The 27,500-nt window shown below is 44.4% G+C and overlaps 1 protein-coding gene across 1 annotated transcript in view; it reads left to right on the top strand.

The window, feature by feature from the left end:
- Window positions 1–27,500, top strand: part of LOC308285757 (activated CDC42 kinase 1-like) — a 106,039-nt gene that overhangs the window by 4,123 nt on the left and 74,416 nt on the right. Inside the window, 1 exon segment of the mRNA XM_080726614.1 lies at window positions 16,279–16,456. Coding sequence (XP_080582740.1) covers window positions 16,279–16,456 — 178 coding nt within the window.

Raw genomic sequence — 27,500 nt, forward strand, 5'->3', positions numbered from 1 at the left:
CACTTGAGTAAATCGACTTAGTTACTTTACACAGGGTTCCCATGGACATGAAATTCCTGGAAATATTTTGAAATTAGAAAAATATTTTTCCAGTACTGGAAAAGTTTTGGAATTTATCAAGGGTCCTGGAAGGTCCTGGAAAGAAATAGCTATGCATTGTCTTTGGTTATTGATTTTGTTAATACCTCTGAAATGACAAATTAAACATGGGCCAAATTGTCAAATATTAGAGGCAGAAATTGTGAAAATAGCCGTTGCGAGGTGTTGTGAGCATGTAGATCGGCTATTTTCACAATAGAACAGTGTTATACAAAATTCCTCAACTCTTAATGCTCGTCAGGGTGCCGGGTCCCCAGTTAAAACATGATTATTTCGGGGGTCACGGCCTGAAAAGGTTGAGAACCACTGGCATACACTACCTGTCTTTGGGCATTGCGCATAGGAGTAAGCGACCTGTTATTGAGCTGAATTATTGTTATATAGTCCTGGAAATTGGGTTAATTATTCTGGAAAAGTTTGGGAAATTAATTGGTAAAAATGTGTGGGAACCCTGTTTACACTACTGTTCCTTCCGCGTATCTCTGTAGTCCATTAGAGCAGATCAGCTCCACGGTGTGACGTCACCACTGACGCCCCTCTGCTCACCCCAGAGTCCTGCACAGGAGCCATTCAGTGGAAGCTGCAAGCTGTGGAAGTGGGGTGCAGTGTATAGGGGAGCACACACTGGACGCGGGCGGCTGCGCAGCGTCGCGTTGCGGTATCGACGCACGTGAAGTGCTTCGCGGTAACCCCAACTGGATGTGGCGCGCGATCAAAAGGGTGATGCGGTCAGCCGACGATCACCATCCATTTCCTGCCCGCCCGCGGCAGGCGGGGCGGCAGACCCGCGGCTGCGTGCGTCTGACGGCGCCGGTGTGGGTTAGTTCATTGAAAATAATGGGGCTGTATGTTTTGACGCGCCGCTTCCGCGCCGCCTCCGCGTCGCCTCCGCGTCCAGTGTGTGTTCCCCATAAGTCCTGACTAGGCATGTGCACACATAGACATCACAGGGGGCTTGAGCCCCTGCCCTTTTATCTGTCTGTAAAAAGTGCCTTCTCCAGGCCATGAATACAGTTTTTACTATGGTGAAAGAAATGCAAATGCCCCTCTTTCCATGCCATACCTGAAGGCAGCATTCAAGAGAATTGCCTTGTCCAAACTCTCCTGAACTTTAATGCAGCATCTTATGTTGAAAGAATTTCCCTCTCTGTGTAGAAATCAAGCATCGGAAATAGCAGACCTCCAAGCTGCGACGCGTTGTGAGCTTGGAGGTCTTCTATTTTCGATGTTTTCACCACGTCCCTGGTCCTGCCTAGTGTGTTTGTGGAAGTGGGGTGCAGTGAGTGTCCTGATCAGTGTGTTGTGTCAGTAGAAGTAGGAGTTTGAACCTGGGTCTCTCTGACCCCCTGCACACACACAGGCCTCAGATGTGTGAAGTCTTGGAAAGAGCTCTGAGGATGTTGGCTTACGTCTTTGGCACTTTCCAGAGAAGTCGCATCCATACGACAAGCCAGGGAATATGTATTCATTCGGCAAGTATGGAGGGTCATGGGAGGAAAGAGACTAAAGTATGGAGGGTGATGGGAGGAAAGAGACTAAAGTATGGAGGGTGATGGGAGGAAAGAGACTAAAGTATGGAGGGTGATGGGAGGAAAGAGACTAAATCTGTATGGCACAGCATTCACATACATATACCATGTAGCTTATTACTTTTGGTATTAAAAAAAAACGTTTAAAGATGTGGTGCCATGTAGGGCTGTCACAATTGTTACATAATCGTCTAATCGTGATTATTTGATATCGCAATTATTTTGTCATAATCGTCATAATCGTGAATGTTGAAAAATGTCCGAAATAGTGGAAATATCAGATCTACAAGCTCACAACGCGTCGCAAGCTTGTAAATCGGCTATTTCCACTATCAAAGTTATTTATTAAGTAGTAAGTTGTCAAATATGTCAGTAATTTCTTTGTATATTTAGGTTATGTGTCATATCTACCACGTACAACTTCAAAGCCTAAAAGCCAAACAGAAATGTAATTATCAACGACAAAAACACAATTAAATCGTTAATCGCCAATTATTTGAGTGACAATTAATCGTCATGTAAAATGTCATATCGTGACAGCCCTAGTGCCATGATTTTTTCCACGCTAAAAATGTGATGATCAGGTATTATGATTATACTTGGAGGAAGAACTTTTCCAAAAAAGTCTACAGAAAGTGTTAAAATTATGTTTTTATCTGGCCATGCACACCCACCTGTTCATTAAGTATGACTGGTTGTCAGGTGGGTGGTGACCCAGCTGAAGTTAGCCACACCCACAGTGTTGGGTGTATGGTAAAGGGGGAGGGGATGATTTCACAATGTCATTAAATCAGTGTTTTTCGATCGGGTCTTTTGACTCCGAGGCTTTCAGCTTTCAGGAAGAAACCAAAAATACACAGGGAAGGCAAATTTGCACATTATAACCCCACCCCGAGGTCTATTAGAATAATGGTAACTTGATAGACACATACAAAACAGAACAAGTACAAAACTATGGCACCACCTCTTTAACGTGTGAAACAGACATGAAGACGCATAAACAGCCACAAACTGAAGAGAAACTACTCAATATTGTACAGAAATCAAGCAAAGTAACACTGATATCAGGACCAGGACAGTCAGGAGTCAACTGAGAATTCAGGCTTTGATATCACCTGAAGTTCATTCACAAGTCTATACACAAGCTGTGGTCCAATTAATCTCACTGTCACCTTATAATCCCTTCATCCATCCATCCATCCATCTTCAACCGCTTATCCGGAATCGGGTCGCAGGGGTAACAGTTCCAACTGAGACTTCCAGATTTCCTTATCCTGAGCAACTTCCTCCACTCCCTCTGGGAGTATACCGAGGCGTTCCCAGGCCAGTTTGGAGATATAATCCTTCCATCTGGTCTTAGGTCTGCCACGGGGTCTCCTCCCAGTGGGACGTGCATCGAGGACCTTCCTAGGAAGGCGCTCGGGGGGCATCCGTACTAGATGCCCGAACCACCTAAGCTGACTCCTTTCCAAGTGAAGGAGCAGCGGTTCTACTCCAAGTCTCTCTCGGGTGATTGAACTTCTCACCCTATCTCTAAGGGCGATACCAGCCACCCTTCTGAGAAAACTCATTTCGGCCGCTTGCACCCGCGACCTTATACTTTCAGTCATGACCCACACTTCATGACCATAGGTGAGAGTAGGAACGAAGATTGCTTGGGAGATTCTGTGGGAGGTGTTGCGGGAATATGGAGTGAGAGGGTCCTTGTTGAGAGCCATCCAATCTCTGTACGCCCAAAGCGAGAGCTGTGTCCGTGTGCTCGGTAATAAGTCGGATTCCTTTCCGGTGGGGGTTGGCCTCCGCCAGGGCTGCGCCTTGTCACCTATCCTGTTTGTGATATTCATGGACAGGATCTCGAGGCGAAGTGGTGGTGGAGAAGGTATAAGGCTCGGTGAGCTAAGGATTGCTTCACTGCTTTTTTTTTGTTTTGTTCTGATGGCACCATCGGTCCGAGACCTTCAGCTCTCACTGGACCGGTTCGCAGCCGAGTGTACAGCGGCCGAAATGAGGATCAGCATCTCTAAATCTGAGGCCATGGTTCTCAGCAGGAAACCGATGGATTGTGCAGTCCAAGTAGGGAATGAGGCTTTACTCCAGGTGAAGGAATTTAAGTATCTCGGGGGAGTCTGATTTATTGCACTGCTAAATACTATTGATACTATACTTCATGCAGACCCTGCATACTGTAATGTAGATGCATTGCCCTTTAAGTTGCATTATACTGTACAGTGTGTTCTGGGTGTTGGAGTGTGGAGAGTAACTGTGGAAGATACACTGACTGCTGATACAGGACATACTGTACCATATTAGTTCTGTCTCTCTTTTTGTGTAATGCCAAATAATATTGTTGCACCGTCAAACAGCCTGACATAATTAGTCATTAGTTTGTAATATAGCTGGCTGACTTTGTGATCTAAACTCTTCTCTTCTCTTCTCTTCTCTTCTCTTCTCTTCTCTTGGCTGAATCAAATCCAGACGTTACAGAGGTGAGCTGTACAGGACAGGACAGCGCCACTTATCGGTTAATATATAAAAAGCCACAGACAGACTTCTTTTTAATTACTTTTTTTATTGGATGTTTGTGTGAACAGTAGCCAAGTCAGATAATGTGTCCATTACATTGGCCAATCATATGGTTCGCTTCAGCTCAATAGTCAGTATGTGTGAGGGCAGGGGTGGTCAGGAGATGTCTATAAACTCTGCGTTTAAAGGCTTGAAGACTATTGTCTGTGATGGAACCAACTACATGCTCTGGTAGGCTGTTCCACACCCGGACAGCAGTGCTTAATCACTTTCAACCTGTCGAAGGGGGGAAAAAAAACTGCAAACTTGTTGTGAGTTTATGTCGATCGACTTCTTTGGCTACTTTGGTACGTGACACTGCCATACATGGCAGCCTGACAGTTTTGTCATATCGTCTCTGTCGGGTGGAAACCCCATTATGTCCAAAACTGTTACTTTTCAGGATTCAAACGTATCAAAAGTAGCAGATCTAGAAGCTTGCGATACGCTACGTTTGATGGTTTTGTGTGATGCTGCACTATGATCAAGTATGATTTACATAAAAAACTGAATGTGGAGTAAGAGGACGATATTGTGTTCCTCGAGGCAAGGCTAGGCGTGAATCGTGATGCAGCAGAACTCCGAATACTCTGTGGAATTTACTGTAACTGGCTGCAGCTGTGACTAATCCTAATTCCAGGGATGCTATAGCTAGGATACAGTATAGCCTATGAGTTCTATAGCTAGGATACAGTATAGCCTATGAGTTCTATAGCTAGGATACAGTATAGCCTATGAGTTCTATAGCTAGGATACAGTATAGCCTATGAGTTCTATAGCTAGGATACAGTATAGCCTATGAGTTCTATAGCTAGGATACAGTATAGCCTATGAGTTCTATAGCTAGGATACAGTATAGCCTATGAGTTCTATAGCTAGGATACAGTATAGCCTATGAGTTTGTGTTCGAGGCTGCCGACCTACTTGTATTACCTGCTATTTAAGACCTGGAGCCACTTATAACCATTATTTTATGCTTTAACTATTAAATATTTGCTTTTGGGGGGGGGGGGGGGTCCCTGGAACAACATTTTGAGATGGGTGGTATACACAAATACATGTCATTTTGGGGGTCCTTGACATGGAAAAGTTTGAGAACGACTGATTTAGAAGACATTTTATAGAATCGGGTCAAACTTTTTTTTCAAATATCGTCTCAAAAACACGGCTGAGACCATTATAGTGTGACATGAGAGGCGGTGATGTGACCCAGTTTAATGTGCGTTGCGTCAAACTTGCGTGATGAATCCGTCCGTGGCGGAACGTAGACATCTGCCATAGTCATCCGACTCATTCCTTATCAGAGGACTGCAGTGGAACCTTGGCCGCTGTCTGTGAGCCTGGTGGTGTCTGATCACTAGATATCGTCGCTGTCAGGGCTTGAATGAAACCTCTTATCTCCATATTCTAACTTTTTGTGTTGTTTTTCTCCCCGTAAAATGAACCCCCATTTTATACCAGGAACGCATTATTACGCATCATTACTTTAACCATTATTTTATGCTTTAACTATTGAAAAATAGCAGATCTACTAAGCTCACAGCGCGGCACCGAGTGCCGCGCTGTGAGCTTAGTAGATCTGCTATTTTTTGAAAGATCTAGAAAATGTGTGCAAGTCTGAATATTCTTGACCCGATTCTATAAATGTCTTCCGAATCCTTCTTCTAAATCAGTGGTTCTCAAACTTTTTCATGTCAAATACCCTCAAAATTACATGTATTTGGCAGCGGACCCCCCATCTCAAAATACGTCACTCAGAAGCATCAAAAGTAGCAGTTCTGTGAGCTCAAAACAAGCTTGTAGCTCTGCTACCTTTGATGCTTTTGAATTAGAATCCTGAAAGTAACAGTTTTTGACAGTTTCCATCCGAGACGATATGTGCAGTATATGAACTAAAAAGTTGTGTGCCTACTGCAGCGTTTCTCAAAGTGGGTGCCATGGCACAAGTCCAAAAGTGCCTCAGAATACTTTGATAATATTTCATGAAATTCCTGGAAATTAGAAAAGGTTTGGAAATGATCAAGGGTCCCTGAAGGTCCTAGAACAAATATTTGTCTATGCATTGTTTTTGGTTATTGATTTTGTTAATAAAAAAAACATTTTCTAAAACACGTATAACATTACACAAAATATGTAACATAAGTAGTTTTTTTTCACAACTGGCTGCGTGATTGCAGCTTAATGTATGTGACAAAAATGACAGATCTACAAGCTCACAGAGTGCTGCAGTGTAGCTTTGTAGATCTGTTCCTTTGTCACGTGACACCAGCCTGTGCAGTGCAACCTAACTATTAAAACATCCATGCATCCTTCATTACTTTTAAATTCATAGAACGGGTAAAAACGTACATTTCAAGAACCTCTCTGGTCACCCAGTTGTATTGCAGGCTAGGGTCAGGCTATACATACAGACACGCATAGACACATACACACACGGTCAGGCTAAGGAGACGGTGTGACCACCGCTCAAAAAAACACCTCAAAATTGTACTTAAAGTACGGTACTTGAGTACATGTACCAAGTTACTTTTCCCACCACTGCTCTTGGCAGGTCATGCTCCTCAGAGGCACTAGAAGGAAGTGGCCCCTAACCAAACCCATTAACAAGTTGACCCCACAGAGAGAGGCCTGTGTCCCCCACGACCTTTACTCCACCGACCTATGACCCCTCCTCACACACTACAGGAAGTTCCTCACTCACACAGAGCCCAATTACTACTGAACAGTCACCCTTTACACCCCTCCCCCCCCCCCCCCCACACACACACACACAGCATCAGAGCTTTCCTGTCTGTCAAACTCTAGGTGGGTTTCGCGTGCACTGTTGCGCACAGAAACCTTGTATCTCCATTTCAACGTACCATAAGATTACAGCATCGTTGGTGTCAGGCTAGTTTCGCATAGCCAGACCAAGCCCCCGGAATCGGGTGCCCTCTCTATACTTATTATAACTCTATGAGCCAGACAGCTATTCCACAATCTCCTAGTAGTGTGTATGTCTGTCTGTCTGTCCACATCAGTACGGCCTCAACAGCTGCAATACCACAGGGTGGCCAACCTTCAAGTGGCGCTGTTGAGCAGACTCAAAGTGTTTGAAGTGATTACACAATGAGTACACAGTGTACTATGGTATGGTATAGGCTAAGGCACCGCTCACTCCCCACTGGGTGGGATTTTTTTTCCAAGGCAATTTTGAAAGAGACCATCTATCTATAAATGCGAGAAGTCTCTGCGTGCGTGCGTGTCTGCGTGTCTGTCTGTAATCCGCATATCTCGAGAACCGTTCGTCCCACCGGCCTCAGATTCGGCACGCGCGTTCCCCGCCGCCGCGCGGAGTGCAGTGCCGGGCCTCGACCCGACCCGACTCGCGGTTTTCCGAAACCGGCGCAAAACGTTCGGAATCTCCTTATGCGGAGCTGATTGTTGACATCAGGCTGTTCCGGAGGAAATCGGCGCAAGCGCTGACTCATTGTGACATCACTTCATAAAAGGCTCTGACATCAAGTACGCCACATGAGTCAACAAAAAATGCCATGGTTACGTATTCTGATGTTCCTATATGGGCATAAAAGGACACAGGCAAACATAATGGTCAAAACGGCTCTTATGACAACAGGTATAATGGGGTTTGCATTAAAGGGTGGGGCATTCATTCCCTATTTCAAATTCGGCACGCGCGTTCCCCACCGCAGCAGGTAGTGCAGTGCCCGGCCTCGACCCGATCCGATACGCGATTTTCTGAAACCATCACGAAAGGTTCGGATTCTGATGTCTGACATCAGGGTTTTCCGGAACCGGCACTGTGTCTGCATAGATCTCCATTTATGGGCATAAAATGGATGCAGACAGACGGATACGGATATCTCCTTATATGAGCATAAATGGACACAGGCAAACAGATGGTCAAAGATCTCCATATATGGGCATAAAATGGACGCAAAAAGACAGATACAGATATCTCCATATATGGGCATAAATGGACACAGGCAAACAGATGGTCAAAACGGGTCCTACGCAGACAGACAGATAACTCCATATATGGGCATAAATGGACACAGGCAAACAGGTCAAAACGGGTCCTACAGAGATCTCCATATATGGACATAAAATGGACGTAGACCGACAGATATCCCCATATATGGGCATAAATGGACACACACAAACAGATGGTCAAAACAGATCCTATGACAACAGGTATAATGGGGTTTGCATTAAAGGGCGGGGCATTCATCCCCTATTTACATTGTTCCCGAGTTGGCCAGGGCGCCGACTAGACGCTCGGCGGCCGAGCTTCTAGTATTAATAAATGGTGTTAACCAGGGAATTCCACGTTTTGGTGGCCGAGCAATAGAAAATATAACTTTCCCATGTTTCCAACCTGCGACAGCGACCACATCGGATTAGACACGTTGTCGTATCATGTTTTTCTTTCTTTCTTTTTCTTTTTTTTTAATGCTTCAGCAGTTTGTAAGGTCAGACTGCCGTTCTGATAGCAGTTCAAAGGAGGAGCTGGTCACATAATGGTACACTTCTTCTCATCCTGTTTCTCTTAAAGTCCATGTCCGTGTCATGGGGTTAAGTCTATGATGTGAACCGCTGTGGGGGTGGGGGGTCAGTAATCAAAAGCAGCTGATGACTAACAAGCCAACAAGGCCCTTGAGAGACTCAGAGAGAGAGAGAGAGAGAGAGAGAGAGAGAGAGACAGAGAGAGAGAGAGAGCACGGTCATCGTGGAAATGTTAACTTACGATTATTACGTCTCTGTCGGGTGGAAATCATTATTTCTAAAACAGTGACTTAATTCAGGATAAAAAAAAAAAAAAAAGAAAATAGCACATCGACGAGCTCAACACGTGCCGCGTTTCCAGCTCGCAGATTTGCAATTTGTTATGCTTTTGTGTGATGCTGTAGTATGATCAAGTATACGGTATTAATTTACGAAAAATCGGTATGATGGAGTGATGGTTGTTGTTGTTGATCTCCCTGCTCTTATGTGGAGACTTTTAGATCAGGGGTCTTCAACAGGGGGTCCGGGACCCCTATGGGGTCCTCAGAGTTACTACAGGGGGTCCTCCAAATCTTTGTGTGATAGAAGCTTTTTTTTCTCCTTTTTTATACATTAACCATTTGAACCCTATAGCATCCATATTCTGAGAGCTTTAGCCAAAAATAGCAGATCTACAAGCTCGCAGCGCGAGGCGTTGTAAGCTTGTAGATCTGCTATTTTTGGCAAAGAGCTTTGGTGTAGTTGGGAAAAGAGCAGACTAAGTACAGAGTGAAATGTCAAGTTTTATAAGTATTGACGGTTCAAGTTTAGATCCTATGGTCGGCTGTAGGACCACTACTGATTAATATAATTGAGATATCGTATGAAGCTCTACAGTATATGCAATTTATCCTCTGCCTAAACAGGCTCTATTATCAGTAGCTCAGCCGTAGAAATTCCAGCACACTTATGCGTGCGGGACTTGGGTTTGAATCCCAAGTACGATAACTTTAAGATGGATTTTTTTTTCTTTTCCCATTTATTGCTTTACTTACTGTGTAGATCAGTGGTTCTCAACCTGTGGGTCGGGACCCCCAGGGGGGTCGCCAAATTATTTTGGGGGGTCCCCAGATGATTATCTTAACGTGCAACATTGTTTTCTCACTCAACAGTTAACAAGCCAGCATAAAGTTTAAGTGTATAGAGGGTATATGCACATCTATTCTAAAGTGACAATTTAAGGACTTTTTAATACCTCTAAAATGACAAATTAAACATTAGCCAAATTGTCAAATATTAGAGGCTGAAATTGTGAAAATAGCCGATCTACATGCTCACAACGCCTCGCAACACAAGGCGTTGTGAGCATGTAGATCTGCTATTTTCACAATAGAACCGTGTTATACAAAATGTAATTCCTCAACTCTTCGTGCTCGTCAGGGTGGGGGGTGGGGGTGGGGGGGGGGTTGGTCCCCAGTTAAAATATGATTATTTTGGGGGTCATGGTCATAAAGGTTGAGAACCACTGGTGTAGATATAGGAGAGTGTAGAGAGAGACTGGAAACTGCATGGCAAGAAGACGAGAGTCAGAGAGTCAGATTCAACCCCAGGTCTTTGTGACTCACAGGGACCATGTGGTCAGTGCAGTTAAGTGCTTGAGCCTCCAGACACACCTAACAACATATCGTCACTGTCCAGTAGAAACCTCGTATCTCCAAGTTTCAAATGTGCATGTTTTTTGTTGCATGTTTTTTTCTTATATGATGAGACTGTTGAACAGACAAAGCCTTGCACCGCTATTTTCACTAGTTTAAATCATTTTCAAAATGATAAATACAAAATGAACGTTTTTTGGACATACAAGGTTTCCACCTGACAACAACGATATTATGTCCCATTTGGTAACCATAAGCCTAATTGATACTTTGTCATACAGTTTGCCAAAAACACCACACTTTCATGTTGAACTGCATCATGTTTTTTTGCTTGAAAAGACAGTAATTTCCAACGAGAGACACCATCGTGCAACAGAGTTTAAATTAGGCTTTAAACCCAAACCTGTTATCAGTAGATGCCCTCACCGTGGCTCAGGAGGTACTGTAGAGTGGCTGCTTGGGAATCGGAAGGTTCCCGGTTCGATTCCCGTCTCTCCCTGCATGGGTCACTGTCAAAGGCCGGATTATCCGATTTGGTTCTCAAATCCGAATCTTTTGGCCCGACTTTTCACACTGCATTTGCAAGTGACACAGATCTGATCTGTGTGTTCAGACTGATTTTAACAGCGTCAGCCCAAAGCTGCCCTGCGGCGACATATCTGCTTTGGTTTACCGTGATAACGACATAGGCGTCATGACGTTGGCACTTGTTGATTACGTTCAGGAAATGCGACAACAACAAAAACAAACACACATTAAAATATTGTTTTTCTCTCTTCTCTTTCTCATGTGCTCAGTGCGCTGTAATCAAATTGTAGATACTTGCGCTCTGTAATGACGTCATTACAGCCGCGCTTGGATCGCGCAGCAAGTGACGTTTGGACAGTTTGATGTGACTTGCATGTGACTTGCGTATAACTCAATGGGGTGGATGTGGTTACTGCTTTCAGACTGAGACAGATGTCCTCAGATCCGTGGTTTTTCAAAATCGGATTTCATGTGACCTGCATGTGACCTGTCTGGATTTAGACAATTTAAAAAAAATCGGATTCCACTTTTGATGTGACTCAGATCTGATTCAGGCTAGATTTCAGTGGCAGTGTAAAGCCGGCCTTTGAGCAAGAACCCCTAAACTGCTTCTGATGAGCAGGTTGGTCGGTGTGTGAACGTGTGTTTGAACGGGGGAATGTAATCCACTTTGTAAAGCACGTTGGATGAAGGTGGTATAAATGTACCATTTATGCACACACGCTCCTGTATAAAATAGGGCTATATAATTGTTTTGAACAAAATATTAAAACATTTAACCAGGGGTTCCCTGGCAGGCTGGCACAAGACCTTTTCAGATGGGGGTCCTCGGGCCAAACGCATATCAATTTGGGGGTCCTTGACACGGGAAGGCTTGAGCAGTGAGCACCACTGGCCCTATAGTGCAGGGGTCTTCAAAGTTTTCAGTCCAAGGACCCCTTAGTTGAGAGAGCGATGAACAAGGATCCCCACAACCGGTTAATAGATTCCATATATAGTTTCATCTTTTGACAGCACAATGACATCACCATCATCAGTGTATTTTGGATTCTTGAACCGTCAATACTTAATAAACTTGACCTTTCAAGCAGTACTTACCCCCCGGCTCCACCGGGCGCGTCGAGCGTCGCGTCAACGTCAACGCTGGGAACGCTCCCGTTTTAATCAATGAAGGGTGCTCCACTGCCGACGTCAACGTCCGCGTCGGACGCTCAAATTCGCCCCGGTTCATTTTTTGACGCCGGCACGACGCCGTCATTTTGGTGGAGCCCTAGCCTTAAGCTCTGTCCACACCGGCGAATTAGCGAAAGCGACGTGAATAAGCAAACCAAAAAGGCGAAGAATTCGCCATTCGCCCTTTTCCATACACACCAAAAAGCGACGCGAATATGCGTATAATATTCGTTTAATTCGCCTAAAAACGAGGGGGCGATATCTGCCTGCATAGCCACATGAGAAAGGAGAAGAAAGGAGAGAGAGGAGAGGAGAGAGGAGAACGGAGACAGGGAAACAAATAAAACAATGGAAACTATATCCTCAAGTGATGATGAGACCTGGCCGTGGTTGTTAGCCTATTAAATAAGAAAAAGAACAGAAGAGACAAGTGACAACACGCGTTCTCCGTTCCCCCTCCCCTCAGCTCCGGCCGGGGGCAGAGTAGACAGGGTCGGTCAGTGTTTTATCATAGCCGGGTCGGAATGGCCGCATCACCCTCGGAATACGGGGCTGTCAATCATTATGTGTATTACCCGAGAGGACCCAAGAGGACCCGTATTGTGTGTGTACTTTCTGCTTTTTTATGCAAACTGTAAAGCAATCAATCAATGTGTGTGTGTGTGCGCGCGCTGGCGTGCGCTATAAGGAACGAACTAGGCTACTGGAGTTCTGTTTAACGTGTGTGCTGTGTTTAGGCTGGCCTGACCTAGGATCATGGTCTGTTAGCCGTGAGGCAGCGAGATGAATGGCTGTGTAACAGTGAGATGATAATGCTGGTCTAGGATCAGTTTAACAGCAGGGGTAAAAGATATTGGTGCGTGCGTAATGCATGCGTGATGCGTAGCCTGCTGCCAGGATGATGAGATAGCAGCCGCGACCGCGTACAAGTTAAACCATGACTTTACCTCTCTGTAGTTAGAAAATAGCCTAAAAGTATTCCTTTTAATCTCTGGCTTTTGTTTCGATCTTAATATTATAGATTCCTTGGTAGCCTTCTTCTGCCTGTCAATCAGTTAACAGCGCACGCTGCACGGCTGCAGTGAGCATGAAAGAGGGTTTTAATAATGATTAAATGGTTGGGTCTCTCGGAAATAAAAGGATTTCGGTCTGTAAAAAAAGAAAGTCAGTGTAAAGTAACTAAAAGTAGCCTACATTTACTTGAGTAGCCTGTACTTGTAGGTATTTGTACTTGAGTCAAATTTCCAGTACTTTCCTTCTAATCGACTCATTTCGGATCCTATTGTAGGCTATTTAATACCCAGCGATTTATTTTTAAACATTAGTCTTTTTGCAGATATAAAGTAGCCTACAATAACAAACACATAAACCATGCTTTTACCGGTAAGACATTCGAGTAGGCTACTTTTTCCAAGCAGCCACGCAGATGAGACACGGAAAAGGAGAAAGACACTGTTCCCCTCGGCCTCAATGTAACGTGAAGGTCCCTCCACCATTCTCTCTCTCTCTCTCTTGAAATAGGGTAGAGTGAGCTTACTTTGATACAGAGAGAGAGAGGAATTCGCCTTTGAACGTTCGCTTAATTCGACACAAGGGCGAATAAAAAACAGACGCCTTTTCGCTTTTTCGAAATTCGCGTTTGGTGTGGATGCTTCCATTGACTTTATAAGGTTTTAAACAAAAGGCGAATAATACGCTAATTCGCTATTCGCCAATTCGCCCTCTGTGTGTACGGACCTTTAGTCTGCTCTTTTCCCCCTCTACACCAAAGCTCTTTGCCGAAAATAGCCGATCTACAAATGGAGCTTGTAGATCTGCTATTTATGTCTAAAGTTCTCCAAATATAGACGCTATAGGACGCAAGTGGTTAATATAAAAAAGAAGAAATGAGATTTCTATCACACAAATATTTGGAGGATCCCCTGTAGTAACTCTGAGGACCCCCTAGACCCCTGCTATAGTGTCTTGAGAAACGGGACGAGCAGACTCAGAGGTCTGCTGGTCTCAGCAGGTTTCAGCAGAGCAGAGCAGGGCTGGTATAAGCAGACAGTGATGAATGGAGTGTTAAACAGGGTGTTTGGACGTGGGATGATGGATGTTCTGCCTGGCTGCGTGTCGTATTGAGGTATCTAGTGTACTCTGAGGTAGGGATGGATGAGCCCCCCCCCCCCAGTGTATTTTAACCGAGACTTATGGACGCCATATGTGCATGATTTGCCTCACGTGGAGGCGAATTCGTGTATGTGTGTGTGCGTGCGCATACGTGCGCGCGTGTGTGTTTGTGTCTATTATGTGCAACTGTCTTTGTGTCAAAAATGCAGCAGTTGCGCCGGTTACAAGTGACAGTCTTGTATGCAGAATTACAAGTACAAAAGTATTGCCATCAAAATGTACTGAAAGCTCCAAGAGTACTTTTCCATTTAATACCCTTTTCAAAATGTATCAAAATCTTTTGGAAACAAACAATTAAAACAGGTTTTAATTGGCTCATGTTTTATAATAATACAAATCTACAAAGTACAATATTTGCCTCTAAGATGTGGTGGAGTAGAAGTATAAACTATTGAAAAACTGACTTTTAGTTTTAAGTAATAGTACCTTAAAATTTAGCTTAAGTACAGTAGCGGAGTACTTATTTACTTTCCACCACTACATACACGTGAGCATGCACCTACAGTAGGTGTGTGCGTGTGTATGTCATTTGTCATTAAATCATTAAAAAGTCATTAAATTGTCACTTTAGAAATGTGCAGATAGATACCCTGTAAACACTTAAACTTTATGTTGCCTTGTTTACTCTTGAGTGGGAAAACAAGGTTGCAAATTAAGTTAGTCATCTGGGGACCAGGTTGAGAACCACTATGAGTATAGCTTTTTTGTGTGTGTGTGACGTGTCACTTATGAGCGTTGAATGTTTCCTGGTCACTTTATGTATATAGTCTTCTTCTTTTTTTGCAATAGCTTTCGACACTGTTTTATTTATATTTTTTTGTGCTTGCTCTTGGACTGTACATAACAGTACTCTTTTTATTTTTCTTACTTCTCTGTAACGTGTAACCTTAACTGCTGTGCTGCCTCTGGGCAACTGAATTTCCCCCGTGGGATAATAAAGGTATCTATCTATCTATCTATTTGTCAGGGTACTTGATGGAAGGCCAGAGAGGGCCTCCGCTGGCCTCACTTTATTATTCCACAGTTGTTTTTCTTTGCACGCCAGCAGTGTGTGAGTCAGATGAGGTCAGAAGAAAGTATTTTTAAATCACTTTGCACCTTTTATGGAGCCATTAAGTGTGCATTTTGGCGTGAGGCTCCATGGGCCCAATTTTCTATTTTCCACTTTGGGGTGCACAACGTTTCCTTTGAATCCAAGAGTGTCAAAAAGGTCCCAAAATGGACCCACGTTACATACAGTACATGTCCATTTTTACTCTGTTTTTCACACCAGTGTAAACAGCCCCAAAAATGGCCCACAGATTTGAGTCAGGATAAGACCAATAAATAGGTGTACATTTGACATATTAACCACTTAACCGCCTATTCTGGCTACGAGGAACATTAGCCAGAAATAGCAGATCTAACAAGTTCACAACATGTCACATAGCAGCCGCGCTGTGAGCATGTAGACCTGCTATTTTTGTCAAAGAGATTTGGTGTAAACAGGAGGGGAAAAAAGCGGTCCAAGGCAAGTACAGAGGACAACTCACGTCCAGTTTATTCAGTATAGAAGGTTAAACCACTTTAAACCTGGTTGTCCCGAGAGTCCCTCAGGGCTTTATACTAGTATTATTAGGCCTATTTTCCGTTCTCTGTTGTGAATTAACCCATTTAGGCCTAGAATTATTGAATGCTTTAACTATTGAAAAATAGCAGATATACAAGCTCACAGCGCGGCACCGAGTGCCGCGCTGCGAGCTCGTAGATCTGCTATTTTTGAAAAAGTTGTGAAAATGTGTGCAAATCTTTGAATATATGTATTTCTTTTTGCATAGAAACATAGGTTTTTCAAAACACCTGGATTCAGAAGACACTCAAAATTCTAATTTTCACAATTTAAAACAAATCGCAGATCTACAAGCTCGCAGCGCGGCACTCGGTGCCGCGCTGTGAGCTTGTATATCTGCTATTTTTCAATAGTTAAAGCATAACATAATGATACAAAATAAATAATGTGTACCCGTTCTAAATGGGTCAAGGCACGGAATGGCTCTCCCTGACACCAGTGTCTGTTTTCTGGCTGTGTTTGACAGAAACTGGGCGGTAGCATGCAGTGTGAGGAGGGCACAGAATGGCTGCTGGAGCTGCTGATGGAGGTGCAGTTGCAGCAGTACTTCCTGCGGATCCGGGACGACCTCAACGTCACGCGGCTCTCGCACTTTGACTACGTCAAGAACGAAGACCTGGAGAAGATCGGCATGGGCCGGCCAGGTGAGTCACACTGTGTGTGTGTGAGAGTATGTCGGTGTGGGTATATACGTCTATTGTTGCCATTTCAACATCATGCACATGTGGGCCCATTTGTCATAACCCTTATAATTATTTTGAACACATTTGAACATACTGCAGTGCAGTGTAGTCTCACTGGCGACACCTCATAATCAAAATCAATTATCTTGGGGCGGAACATTTGCCAAAAAAAACGGAAAAAATTGCAGATCTACAAGCTCACAAGCTTGTAGATCGGCTATTTTTTGGCAAAGACATTTGATAGAATGAAAAAAAGACTGTATAGAGTACGTATAGAGTAGAGTACCTTTTACCAATTATAGAGGGTTTAAGTGGTACCGGATATGCAGCTCAGCAAATAAAAGGTGAATTTATGACAGAGGACGATATCACGATAAATTAAATCTCCACGATATGATTATCGTGAGTGTTTGTTATCACGATAAACGATAATATCGTGTAGCGTGTAGTTCCGTCGTCTGTTAGAACAGGGGTCAGAAACCGTTTTTCAAATGAAGTGCCATATTTGTATTTTCTAGATACAGTAGTAATAAACCTCATCAAAGATTCCGACATATTTTTGTCAGGACATTTGTTATAATGATCATTAGACTCAAGCAATAACCCACCTATCTCCCTGACTCCCTCCCAGTCAAAGTTCTGAGTTTTAATGAATGTAGAATTGTGTGCAGGATGTAATTTGCTGCAAATTAGGTGACTTAATTTAACTGACCACGTTTAAAACAATATTTGATTTCAAAATTAAAATCCTCTCTCTCACACTTCTGCCAGCAGTATGCCAGTGATCACCCTCCCCCTGTGCCAATGTTGGCACCCGTGCCTATAAGTTGCCTACCCCTTTGTTACAGTGCTACAGGGTCACGGTCATTTTTGGAACGGCACCGATTACTATTTTTCTTCTAATTGTTTACAGTATCTGTTCCAATGTTCAGTGCCGAAACGCACGATCAATTGCAGTCGTGGAGCATGAAGGGTCACCAATACCAGACAACAAGCCAAAGCCTTCTTCCACTGTGTGCAGGGACGTGCTGGCCATTGGGATAAGCGGGACAACTCCCGAACGGTCCAGGCCGGTCATTAGGAAACAAATAAAAATAAAATGTCGGCCTTCGTTCCATTTTGGGGGCTGGGCGGCCAACCAAGTAAATCGTCACTGTCGGGCAGAAACCTTGTATCTCCGAGTTTCAAATTTGTAATTTTTTTCGCAAAGCAAAGCCCTGCTTCATCGTACAAGGCTGTCGAACAAAAGTAGTGAAAACAGCAGATCTACAAGCACACAACGCCTCGCGGTGCGAGGCGTTGTGTGCTTGTAGATCGGCTGTTTTCACTAGTTTAAATCATTTTTAAAATGGTTTTGGACATACAAGGTTTCCACCCGACAATGACGAAATATAACTCATGTAATTGGCCCAGTGGCTTGTCACTTGTCATGATCTGAAATGGCAAATCTTTGAGTAGCAGCAATGAGGGCCTCTACAACTCTTTTTCCCGGGCTGAATCAGGGGCCCAGCACGTCCCTGACTGTGTGCATTGTTGCAGCGCCGGCCCTTCCTGAATGAATGAATGCCCTCCACGGACGTCGTTTCCTTTACATCCTGGCTTGGCGCCCGGCCTGCAGCCTGGCATCCATCCATACACTCACTCACTCTGAGTGATTCATCTGCTCCCCATGCATACACATCTACCCCCCCCGACCCTTCTGTTGCTCCGCATGCCGTCACTGTCGGGCTAGAAACCTCGTATCTGCAACTTTCTACAATTAATTTTTTAAACTCTTTATTTTCCAGACATTTTCAAGATCTTTTAGACATACAATACAAGTAAGACAACATGTAACGAAGACAGAAAGTAAATAGAAGAACCAGATAAGATAAGATAAATAATATAAAATAAAAGAGGTCATGGGACGCCCGGCACAGAGGATTATGTTTACAGGATTGATATAAAATGTATATCATCAACCTTCACAAGGAGTCGGACTTACGCCAGGGCTCCACTGCAGGCGCTGCGTTGCTCTGCATCGTGACGACGTCAAGGACGCCGTCACGTTGACGTCCGACTGGCTCCACTGAACGTGAATTTGTTGATATTTCAATCAAAGATCAGATGAGGATATTAGCATTAAAGTTATGCCTAATTGTATTTACTAGAAGCTGGGCCGCCCGAAGGGCGGCCCAGCGTCTAGTCGGCGACCTGGCCAACTCGGAACAACGTAAATAGGGAATGAATGCCCCGCCCTTTAATGCAAACCCCATTATACCTGTTGTCATAGGACCCGTTTTGACCATCTGTTTGCCTGTGTCCATTTATGCCCATATATGGAGATATCTGTTATCTGTCTGTCTGTCAGCGTCCATTTTATGTCCATATATGGAGATCACTGCAGATATAGTTCTGGGTCCATTTTATGCCCATATATGCCCATATATGGAGATATCTGTCTATTTGCGTCCATTTCACGCCCATATATGGAGATCTCTGAATCTGTCTGTCTGTGTCCCTTTATGCCCGTATATGGAGATCTTTGTGATTCTGCGTAAATTTTATGCCCATATATGCCATTTGCGTCCATTTTATGCCCATTTATGGAGATCTCTGTATCCGTCTGTCTGTGTGTCTGTCTGTGTCCCTTTATGCCGTATGAGATCTCTGAATCTGTCTGTCTGTGTCCCTTTATCCATTTTATGCCCATATATGGGGGCATTCATTTTATGCCCATATATGGAGAACGCGCGTGCCCGTGGGACGAACGGTTCTCATATGGGGGCATTCATTTTATGCCCATATATGGAGAACGCGCGTGCCCGTGGGACGAACGGTTCTCGAGATACGCGGATTACCTACATACATACACACTCACAGAGATTTTTTGTTGACTCATGTGGCGTACGTCTGCCCATATATGCCCATATATGGAGATATCTGTCTATTTGCGTCCATTTCACGCCCATATATGGAGATCTCTGAATCTGTCTGTCTGTGTCCCTTTATCCATTTTATGCCCATATATGGGGGCATTCATTTTATGCCCATATATGGAGAACGCGCGTGCCCGTGGGACGGAACGCGCGTGCCCGTGGGACGAACGGTTCTCGGAGATCTCTGAATCTGTCTGTCTGTGTCCCTTTATCCATTTTATGCCCATATATGGGGGCATTCATTTTATGCCCATATATGGAGAACGCGCGTGCCCGTGGGACGGAACGCGCGTGCCCGTGGGACGAACGGTTCTCATATGGGGGCATTCATTTTATGCCCATATGGAGAACGCGCGTGCCCGTGGGACGAACGGTTCTCGAGATACGTGGATTACCTACATACATACACACTCACAGAGATTTTTTGTTGACTCATGTGGCGTACGTGATGTCAGAGCCTTTTATGAAGTGATGTCACAATGAGTCAGAGCTTTCGCCGATTTCCTCAGAAACAGCCTGATGTCAACAATCAACCCCGCATAAGGAGATTCCGAACGTTTCGCGCCGGTTTGGGAAAACCGCGCGTCGGGTCGGGTCGAGACCCGGCACTGCACTCCGTGCCGTGGCCATATATGGGGGCATTCATTTTATGCCCATATATGGAGAACGCGCGTGCCCGTGGGACGGAACGCGCGTGCCCGTGGGACGAACGGTTCTCGGAGATCTCTGAATCTGTCTGTCTGTGTCCCTTTATCCATTTTATGCCCATATATGGGGGCATTCATTTTATGCCCATATATGGAGAACGCGCGTGCCCGTGGGACGGAACGCGCGTGCCCGTGGGACGAACGGTTCTCATATGGGGGCATTCATTTTATGCCCATATGGAGAACGCGCGTGCCCGTGGGACGAACGGTTCTCGAGATACGTGGATTACCTACATACATACACACTCACAGAGATTTTTTGTTGACTCATGTGGCGTACGTGATGTCAGAGCCTTTTATGAAGTGATGTCACAATGAGTCAGAGCTTTCGCCGATTTCCTCAGAAACAGCCTGATGTCAACAATCAACCCCGCATAAGGAGATTCCGAACGTTTCGCGCCGGTTTGGGAAAACCGCGCGTCGGGTCGGGTCGAGACCCGGCACTGCACTCCGTGCCGCGGCGGGGAACGCGCGTGCCGAATCTGAAGCCGGTGGGACGAACGGTTCTCGAGATACGCGGATTACAAACACACACACACACACGCAGAGACTTCTCGCATTTATAGATAGATGCTGTGTAAAGTGCCGAAAAAATTAGCAGATCTACAAGCTCCACAACACGTCGCATGCAGTCAGGTTTTGTGAGCTTGTAGATCAGCTATTTTTGGTGCAACAGCACCGCCACGACAATGTTTAAAAATCTGGCTTTAGTCAGAGAACTTCAGACTCAGTCACTCACTGCTGACCTGTTTTAGGAGGAAGAAATGAGAAAGGAGTTGTTTCCCAGCCTGTTGTGTTCATACATAATTTTATCAAAGTAAGAAGACCACTGTAATTACATTAAAAATATGCTAGGATTTTTGGGACATCAAGTCACCCTTGTGAATGACGTGAATGGATAGCCAACAGCAGAAAAGCACATGTATATAGCCTACATTTAAATATACAATGCATTTATTTTAATCATAATCTTATACATGACTGGACGTTGTGGACAGCGTTAAAAAATTATCATACAAGACTGTCGCAACAAGACTAGTGAAAAGACACAGGGAGAACATGCAAACTCCACACAGAAACGGGAACAGTTTCGGACATACAAGGTTTCCACCCGACAACAACAATGTTCTGTCTGCTCCGCATGCCTACACATCTATCCAATACCCCCCTTCTGTTGCTAGTCTGCATGCTTCTGCAGTGGTGGAAAAAAGTAAGAAAAGTATTTTTCTTTACAAGAGAGGCTTATTTGCGGACCATGACAGACTGTCTGTGATCTGTACCCCCAGGGACTTCATGGTGCTACGCTCACTACCTCCTACTGCGGCGTCACAGTGTGACTGTGCTGGTGTCCGTCTAAAGTCAACAACCTTGTAGTAGCCAGATGATTACATAGAAACGGTGTCTAATGCCTGGGCTGGGCACAACTAGTGCTTAAGGACCAGCAAATAAACGTGACAGACATATGAAGTGGCCATCTATGGACCTCCATTATAGACCAGCCATGGAGCAAGCACAGTGTGTGCCAGCAGAGACACTTACTTGCTATGGTTAAACCCAGACATGCTGACTTGTGGTTCAGACCCTCTGTTTGTGGAAGTGATAACGTAAGACATGCTGGTCTGACTAAGAACCCAAACTGCTGTTAGAGCAGCACATGGTGAACGCCCTCCTGAGATCCTTAAGGGCAATAGGCCTATATATATTACTATGTTGTACACCGCTGTCGTCTTTATGAACGTGCTGTGGACTCTGTCCACTTGAGTTACTGCACTTTTTAATACAATATCTTTAGTTATAGTTACAGTGCTTGGTGTGGATGGCCTATATCAGGGGTAGGCAACCTTAGGCACGGGTGCCAACATTGGCGCAGGGGAGGGTGATCTCTCTCTCGGTCGTCCTCAGACGAGCTTCCATCGGAGTCTCCAATCGTTCCGGTTCTCCATACACCCGGCCAGCTCCGAAGAGCTTTCAGCTCCCGCATCCTTCTTCAGGACGTCCACATACGTTAACGCGGAAGAAAAGAAAAAGCAAACACAGAACTTCAGGACGTCCACATACGTTAACGCGGAAGAAAAGCAAACACAGACATAAACATTGTGCATAATATCTGATATTATGCACAATGTTTATTTCTGTGTTTGCTTTTTCTTTTTGATTTAATTGTTTATTATTGTTGGCATTTATTTTCTTTATTTGTTTTTGTTATTTGTTATAAATAAGACTTTTGAGTATGTCTCCTGCATTTGTAGTGCAGGCTCATTCTTTCTTGCTCAGTAGGTGGCTGCTGTGGGTGTGCAGGTGTGCAGGCAACACAATCAGTGTGCATGCACACACACACTTGCATAATTTGGGTGTGCCGTGATAACAATGGTCATTAATTGCCTGTGTATTAGTAACATCACGTGAATAGCCACTATTTAATGGATCTGTATGTCTGTTGCTCCAGTTCTTGCCCTGATGAAGACCGTAAGGTCGAAACATGTTGGTTTTAGATAAATAAACTTTGTTTTATTTTAATCTCCTCGAGTGCTCGGATCTCAACTTCTTTTTTCTACAATGAGTAAGAGTAGTTTAAATTCAGTAAATAAGTAAAGTAAATTCAGGTTTTTGACACATTGTGAAAGCAATGGGACTGCTGGCTCACTGGCTCAGGCTAGTATCTGGGCGCAAGCGCCCATAATGTTAAGTGTACAGTCATAGTCAAGAGCACCAGACCGTCATGTTTTGTTTTACAGGGGTTCTCAACCTGTGGGTCGGGACCTCCAGGGGGTCCACACATTATTTTGAAGGTTCCCCAGATGATTAACTTAATGCTAACATTGTTTTCTCACTCAGTAAACTCACCAACATACAGTATAAGTGTATGGTACTGTATCTTCACATTATAACAAATGTCCTGACAAAAAATGTGTCGGAATCTGGTGTCATTAAAATGTATGTTGACGTGGCACACTGACTATCTAGAAATTAAAAAATATGGCACTTCATTTCAAAAAGGTTGCTGACCCCTGGCCTATATAAACCTAACCTAACCTTAACCACAACCAAACCCGTGCCTAAAGCCTATAATCATATACTTATTATCACCGTGGACACTCTAGTGAGGAAAACAAGTTCAGCTTTATACCTTGCAGCCTTTGAAGGGCGGCCATCTAGTGAAAGCCGTGTCTGTCTTTCTGCCATGCATTTCTATGGTAAAGAAATGCAGGCACGTCCACTCATAGTCATCAAAGGGGGCTTGAGCCCCCCCTGCCCTTTTACCCATCTGTAAAAGGTGCCCTCTTCAGACCATGAATGTGTTTACCATGTTGCAAGAAACGCGAACGTCCCCACCCCCTCTCCATGCTGTACCCGAAGGCAGCATTCAAGAGAATTGCCTTTTCCCAAACTGTCCTAGACTTGAATGTAGAATTTCATGTTGACCCACCTTGAGAAGAAGGGATCCGGGTCTGTGTAAAATATTACATCTGATCTGATTTAGGGCGAAAATGCTTTTTTTTGGTTGGCTAAACACAGATTTAGAATCTTCAAATGGTGCGCTGTAGTCCTCCTTCTGTGTTTGCCTTTTCACATTCTGTTTTATTTGTGCACTTATAATTAGAATTGGGGGGGGGGGGGGGGGGGGGACTGCCTGGAAGCGTAACTTCTTTGTCTGTAATTGTCTTTGCGGGGACACAACTGCTAATTAGGCACAATAGCAAATGTCACTGGGAAGCTGCCGAGTCCATTGTCTTGCCTGTCTTGGATGTGTGTGTGTGTGTGTGTGTGTGTGTGTGTGTGTGTGTGTGTGTGTGTGTGTGTGTGTGTGTGTGTGTGTGTGTGTGTGTGTGTGTGTGTGTGTGTGTGTGTGTGTGTGTGTGTGTGTGTGTGTGTGTGTGTGTGTGTGTGTGTGAGAGAGAGAGAGAGAGCAGGGACATGCTGGGCCCCTGATTCAGCCCGGGAAAAAGAGTTGGAGAGGCCCTCTTTGCGCGCTAGAGAGAGAGATCTCTCTGTATAGCGCTGCTGCTACTCAAAGATTTGCCATTTCAGATCACGACAAGTGACAAGCCAGTGGGGCAATTACATGAGTTATATTTTGTCGTTGTCGGGTGGAAACCTTGTATGTCCAAAACCGTTTGTATTGTATTTATCATTTTAAAAATGATTTAAACTAGTGAAAACAGCCGATCTACAAGGCGTTGTGTGCTTGTAGATCTGCTGTTTTCACTACTTTTGTGCGACGGCCTTGTATGATGAAGCAGGGCTTTGCTTTGCGAAAAAATCTACAAATGTGAAACTTGGAGATACGATGTCTCTGCCCGACAGTGACCATTTACTTTGTTGGCCACCCAGCCCCCAAAATGGAACGAAGGTTGACATTTTATTTTTTAATTTTTTCCTAATGGCCGGCCTGGAATGAACCGGCCGTTCGGGAGTTCTCCCGCTTTTCCCAATGGCCAGCACGTCCCTGAATGAGAGAGAGAGAGGGAGAGGGAGAGAGAGAGAGAGAGAGAGAGAGAGAGTGAGAGTGAGAGAGTGAGTGAGTGAGTGAGTGAGTGAGTGAGTGAGTGAGTGAGTGAGTGAGTGAGTGAGTGAGTGAGTGAGTGTGAGAGAGAGAGAGAGAGAGAGAGAGAGAGAGAGAGGAGAGAGAGAGAGAGAGAGAGAGAGAGAGAGAGAGAGAGAGAAGAGAGAGAGAGAGAGAGAGAGAGAGAGAGAGAGAGAGAGAGGAGAGAGAGAGAGAGAGAGAGAGAGAGAGAGAAGAGGAATCCAGCATGGTGTTCTAAATCCTGTTAGCAGCAGGGCCCTCAGGGTGCTCTGGAGCGTCCTGCTTTAGACCAATTACACCCACTTTCTATCCTGCGCTAAAGCCTGCTTTATAATTAAGTCATGTTATGGTGTGTCCCGCGTTGAAAATAGCCCGTGTACGAGCGAGCAAGCCTTGTACCGCCGGCGGCACGCAGCACTGTATAAATAAGGCTTTACTTGTGCAAATAAATCTCTAATAACTCACATATGCCCTGCACACTTGTTGTTTTACATTTGCTTTAGTCTACCATGTTTCTACTTTCGTCTCCGTTGGGTGGAAATGTCCAAAATTAAAATGAAAAAAAAAAAAAAAACACAACATGATACAATTTATGGAGATTAACAACTACTTATTACTTTCTGTATTACTATTATACCAATACTAATCTATTAGTACTAGTTAATACTAGTCCTATGCCTTGCATGGGATGAGGAGAGTGTGGAAATCAGACGTAGGACGATACCTCAAGAGGCGGCTGTTCATAGTGGAGTCAGTACTGAAATGTGGTCCTCTATGGGGACCTACAGTACCACGGGTCACAGACAAAGTCTGAGAGAGAAGGATGAGGCCGGCACCCAGACCTAGAGGCAAGCAAGCTCTTGCCTCTTGCCCTGGGCTGGCTTGGGAGCCAACTAGGAAAGGCAAGAATGCATCGCCTGTGTGGATGCACTGCAGCGCGACAGCTTAGCTAACAACACTGTAGAGCTCAAGACCCTGATGTTAGATAGGAGAGTGTGGAGGGTAGCAGAGTCATTGCATCATCCCCTCACCCCTCCTTCCCTGCAGTCAGTGATCATGTAAATCGTCGTTGTCGGAAACCTCCTATCTCCACATTAGGTTTTCCGTAAATGAATGCCCTACTACTTACTATAGTGTCACTCGAAAGCACATTGACTGATCTTAACACATTCCCCGCCATTTTAACATACCTTCGTACTCAATGTTGCATCTGGTCTCCATAGACTTCCATGTAATTCATAGTGCACGGATCATGCACACCCATGCCTAGATAATGCACCACGTGTGTTCACATTGCTCACAGCTTTCAAACAAAAAAATCCGAATGAAAATCCGTTCAGGCATTCATGAGATACAAGCCATTATGTTTTCCTAAAATGTAAACAAAGATGGCTGCCATGTTTGATAGATGGGGTTGCTATGGGGGTTAAACATGCAATTTCGCGATTTCTATCATGCCTACTACATTTTTTGGGGTCCAAAAAATTTTTTGAAAAAAAAATTTTTTTGAATTTTTTTTTTCTTTTTTTCAAAATGGCGGAAATTCTCGGGACTATCGGGCCTGGCAGGGAAAGACATTAAAATAATCTCGGGACTATCGGGCCTGGCATGCAATGAGTTAACTCATTCGTAGTTTACGGCCGTAAAGCCTGTTAATTTCTCTGTCTTTCACTGCCGGCTTCTCCGAGTCCTACCTGTTAACGTGGGCGCTCGTCCAGTTCCCATCGTGCGTGATCGGACACTGCTCGTGTGTTCGCGTATTCCATCAGCTTCTCAAATCCGTTGAAACTTTTTCAATTGATCAATAAGTTCTCCATCTGTAAGCCACGGAGCTCAGACAGTAAGCTGGGCCAAAATAGAGGACGGACTTCCGCTTCCGGTTCAGGGACTCCAATGTTAAAGTTGTCCGCTCAATAATGTGTCCGTGTAGAAACCGATCACGGAGCATTAGTTCCGGCCTATTTTAGTTGCGCTTCGATAAAAAATTTTTTTTTAATTAATTTTTATTACATTTACGGGTTCTACGGGCATGGCAGAGAAGGGGTACAAAGGGGTATTTTGATGGCAGAGTTGTGTTAATGCTGTGTACATCTGCACATGGTTGCTTGCACATTTGGGTGAACGTTGCTAGCTTTTGATCAGAATCGACTGCACACGGAAACGTTGCTAATTATGATAAATTACTGTGCCTGTCTAAGACAAGACCCTGTTCGTGTTAGTGTTAGCCCTACCACTGTTAGCCCTGCCATTCTATTACTTTTTTATTTGTATTTTATTTCTTTATATATTTTCGTTGTCCCAACAACATTTACTTCATTGTACCTAGGTCAGTGACACATACATTCTCCTTGAATCTTGAATCACACCTCCTGAGAAAAGCCATTTTGGTCGCTCGTATTCGCCATCTTGTTCTTTTCGGACACTGCCCACATTTCACGACCATAGGTGAGAGTAGGAATGAAGACTGACTGGTAGATACACAATCACTTAATCTATGTCTGTCTGTCTGTCTGTCTGTCTGTCTCTCTCATTCCCTTTTTCCGTTAAAGGACAGAGGCGTCTGTTGGAGGCCGTCAAGAGAAGGAAAACCATGTGCAAACGCAAGTCCTGGATGAGTAAGGTTGGTAGAGCACACGCACACACGTGCGCACACACACACACACACACACACACACACACACACACACACACACACATACACATACACATACACACACACACACACACACACACACACACACACACACACACACACACACACTTAATAATTCACAGATCTTAAATTAGTAATTATGACAAATCTGCTAAGCCATATGCTTGTTAGTCCACAGTAAAGTCTGGGGGTGTTTCAGTGT

The sequence above is a fragment of the Nannobrachium achirus genome (assembly GCF_963921795.1).
Source record: "Nannobrachium achirus genome assembly, chromosome: 5".
NCBI lineage: Eukaryota > Metazoa > Chordata > Actinopteri > Myctophiformes > Myctophidae > Nannobrachium > Nannobrachium achirus.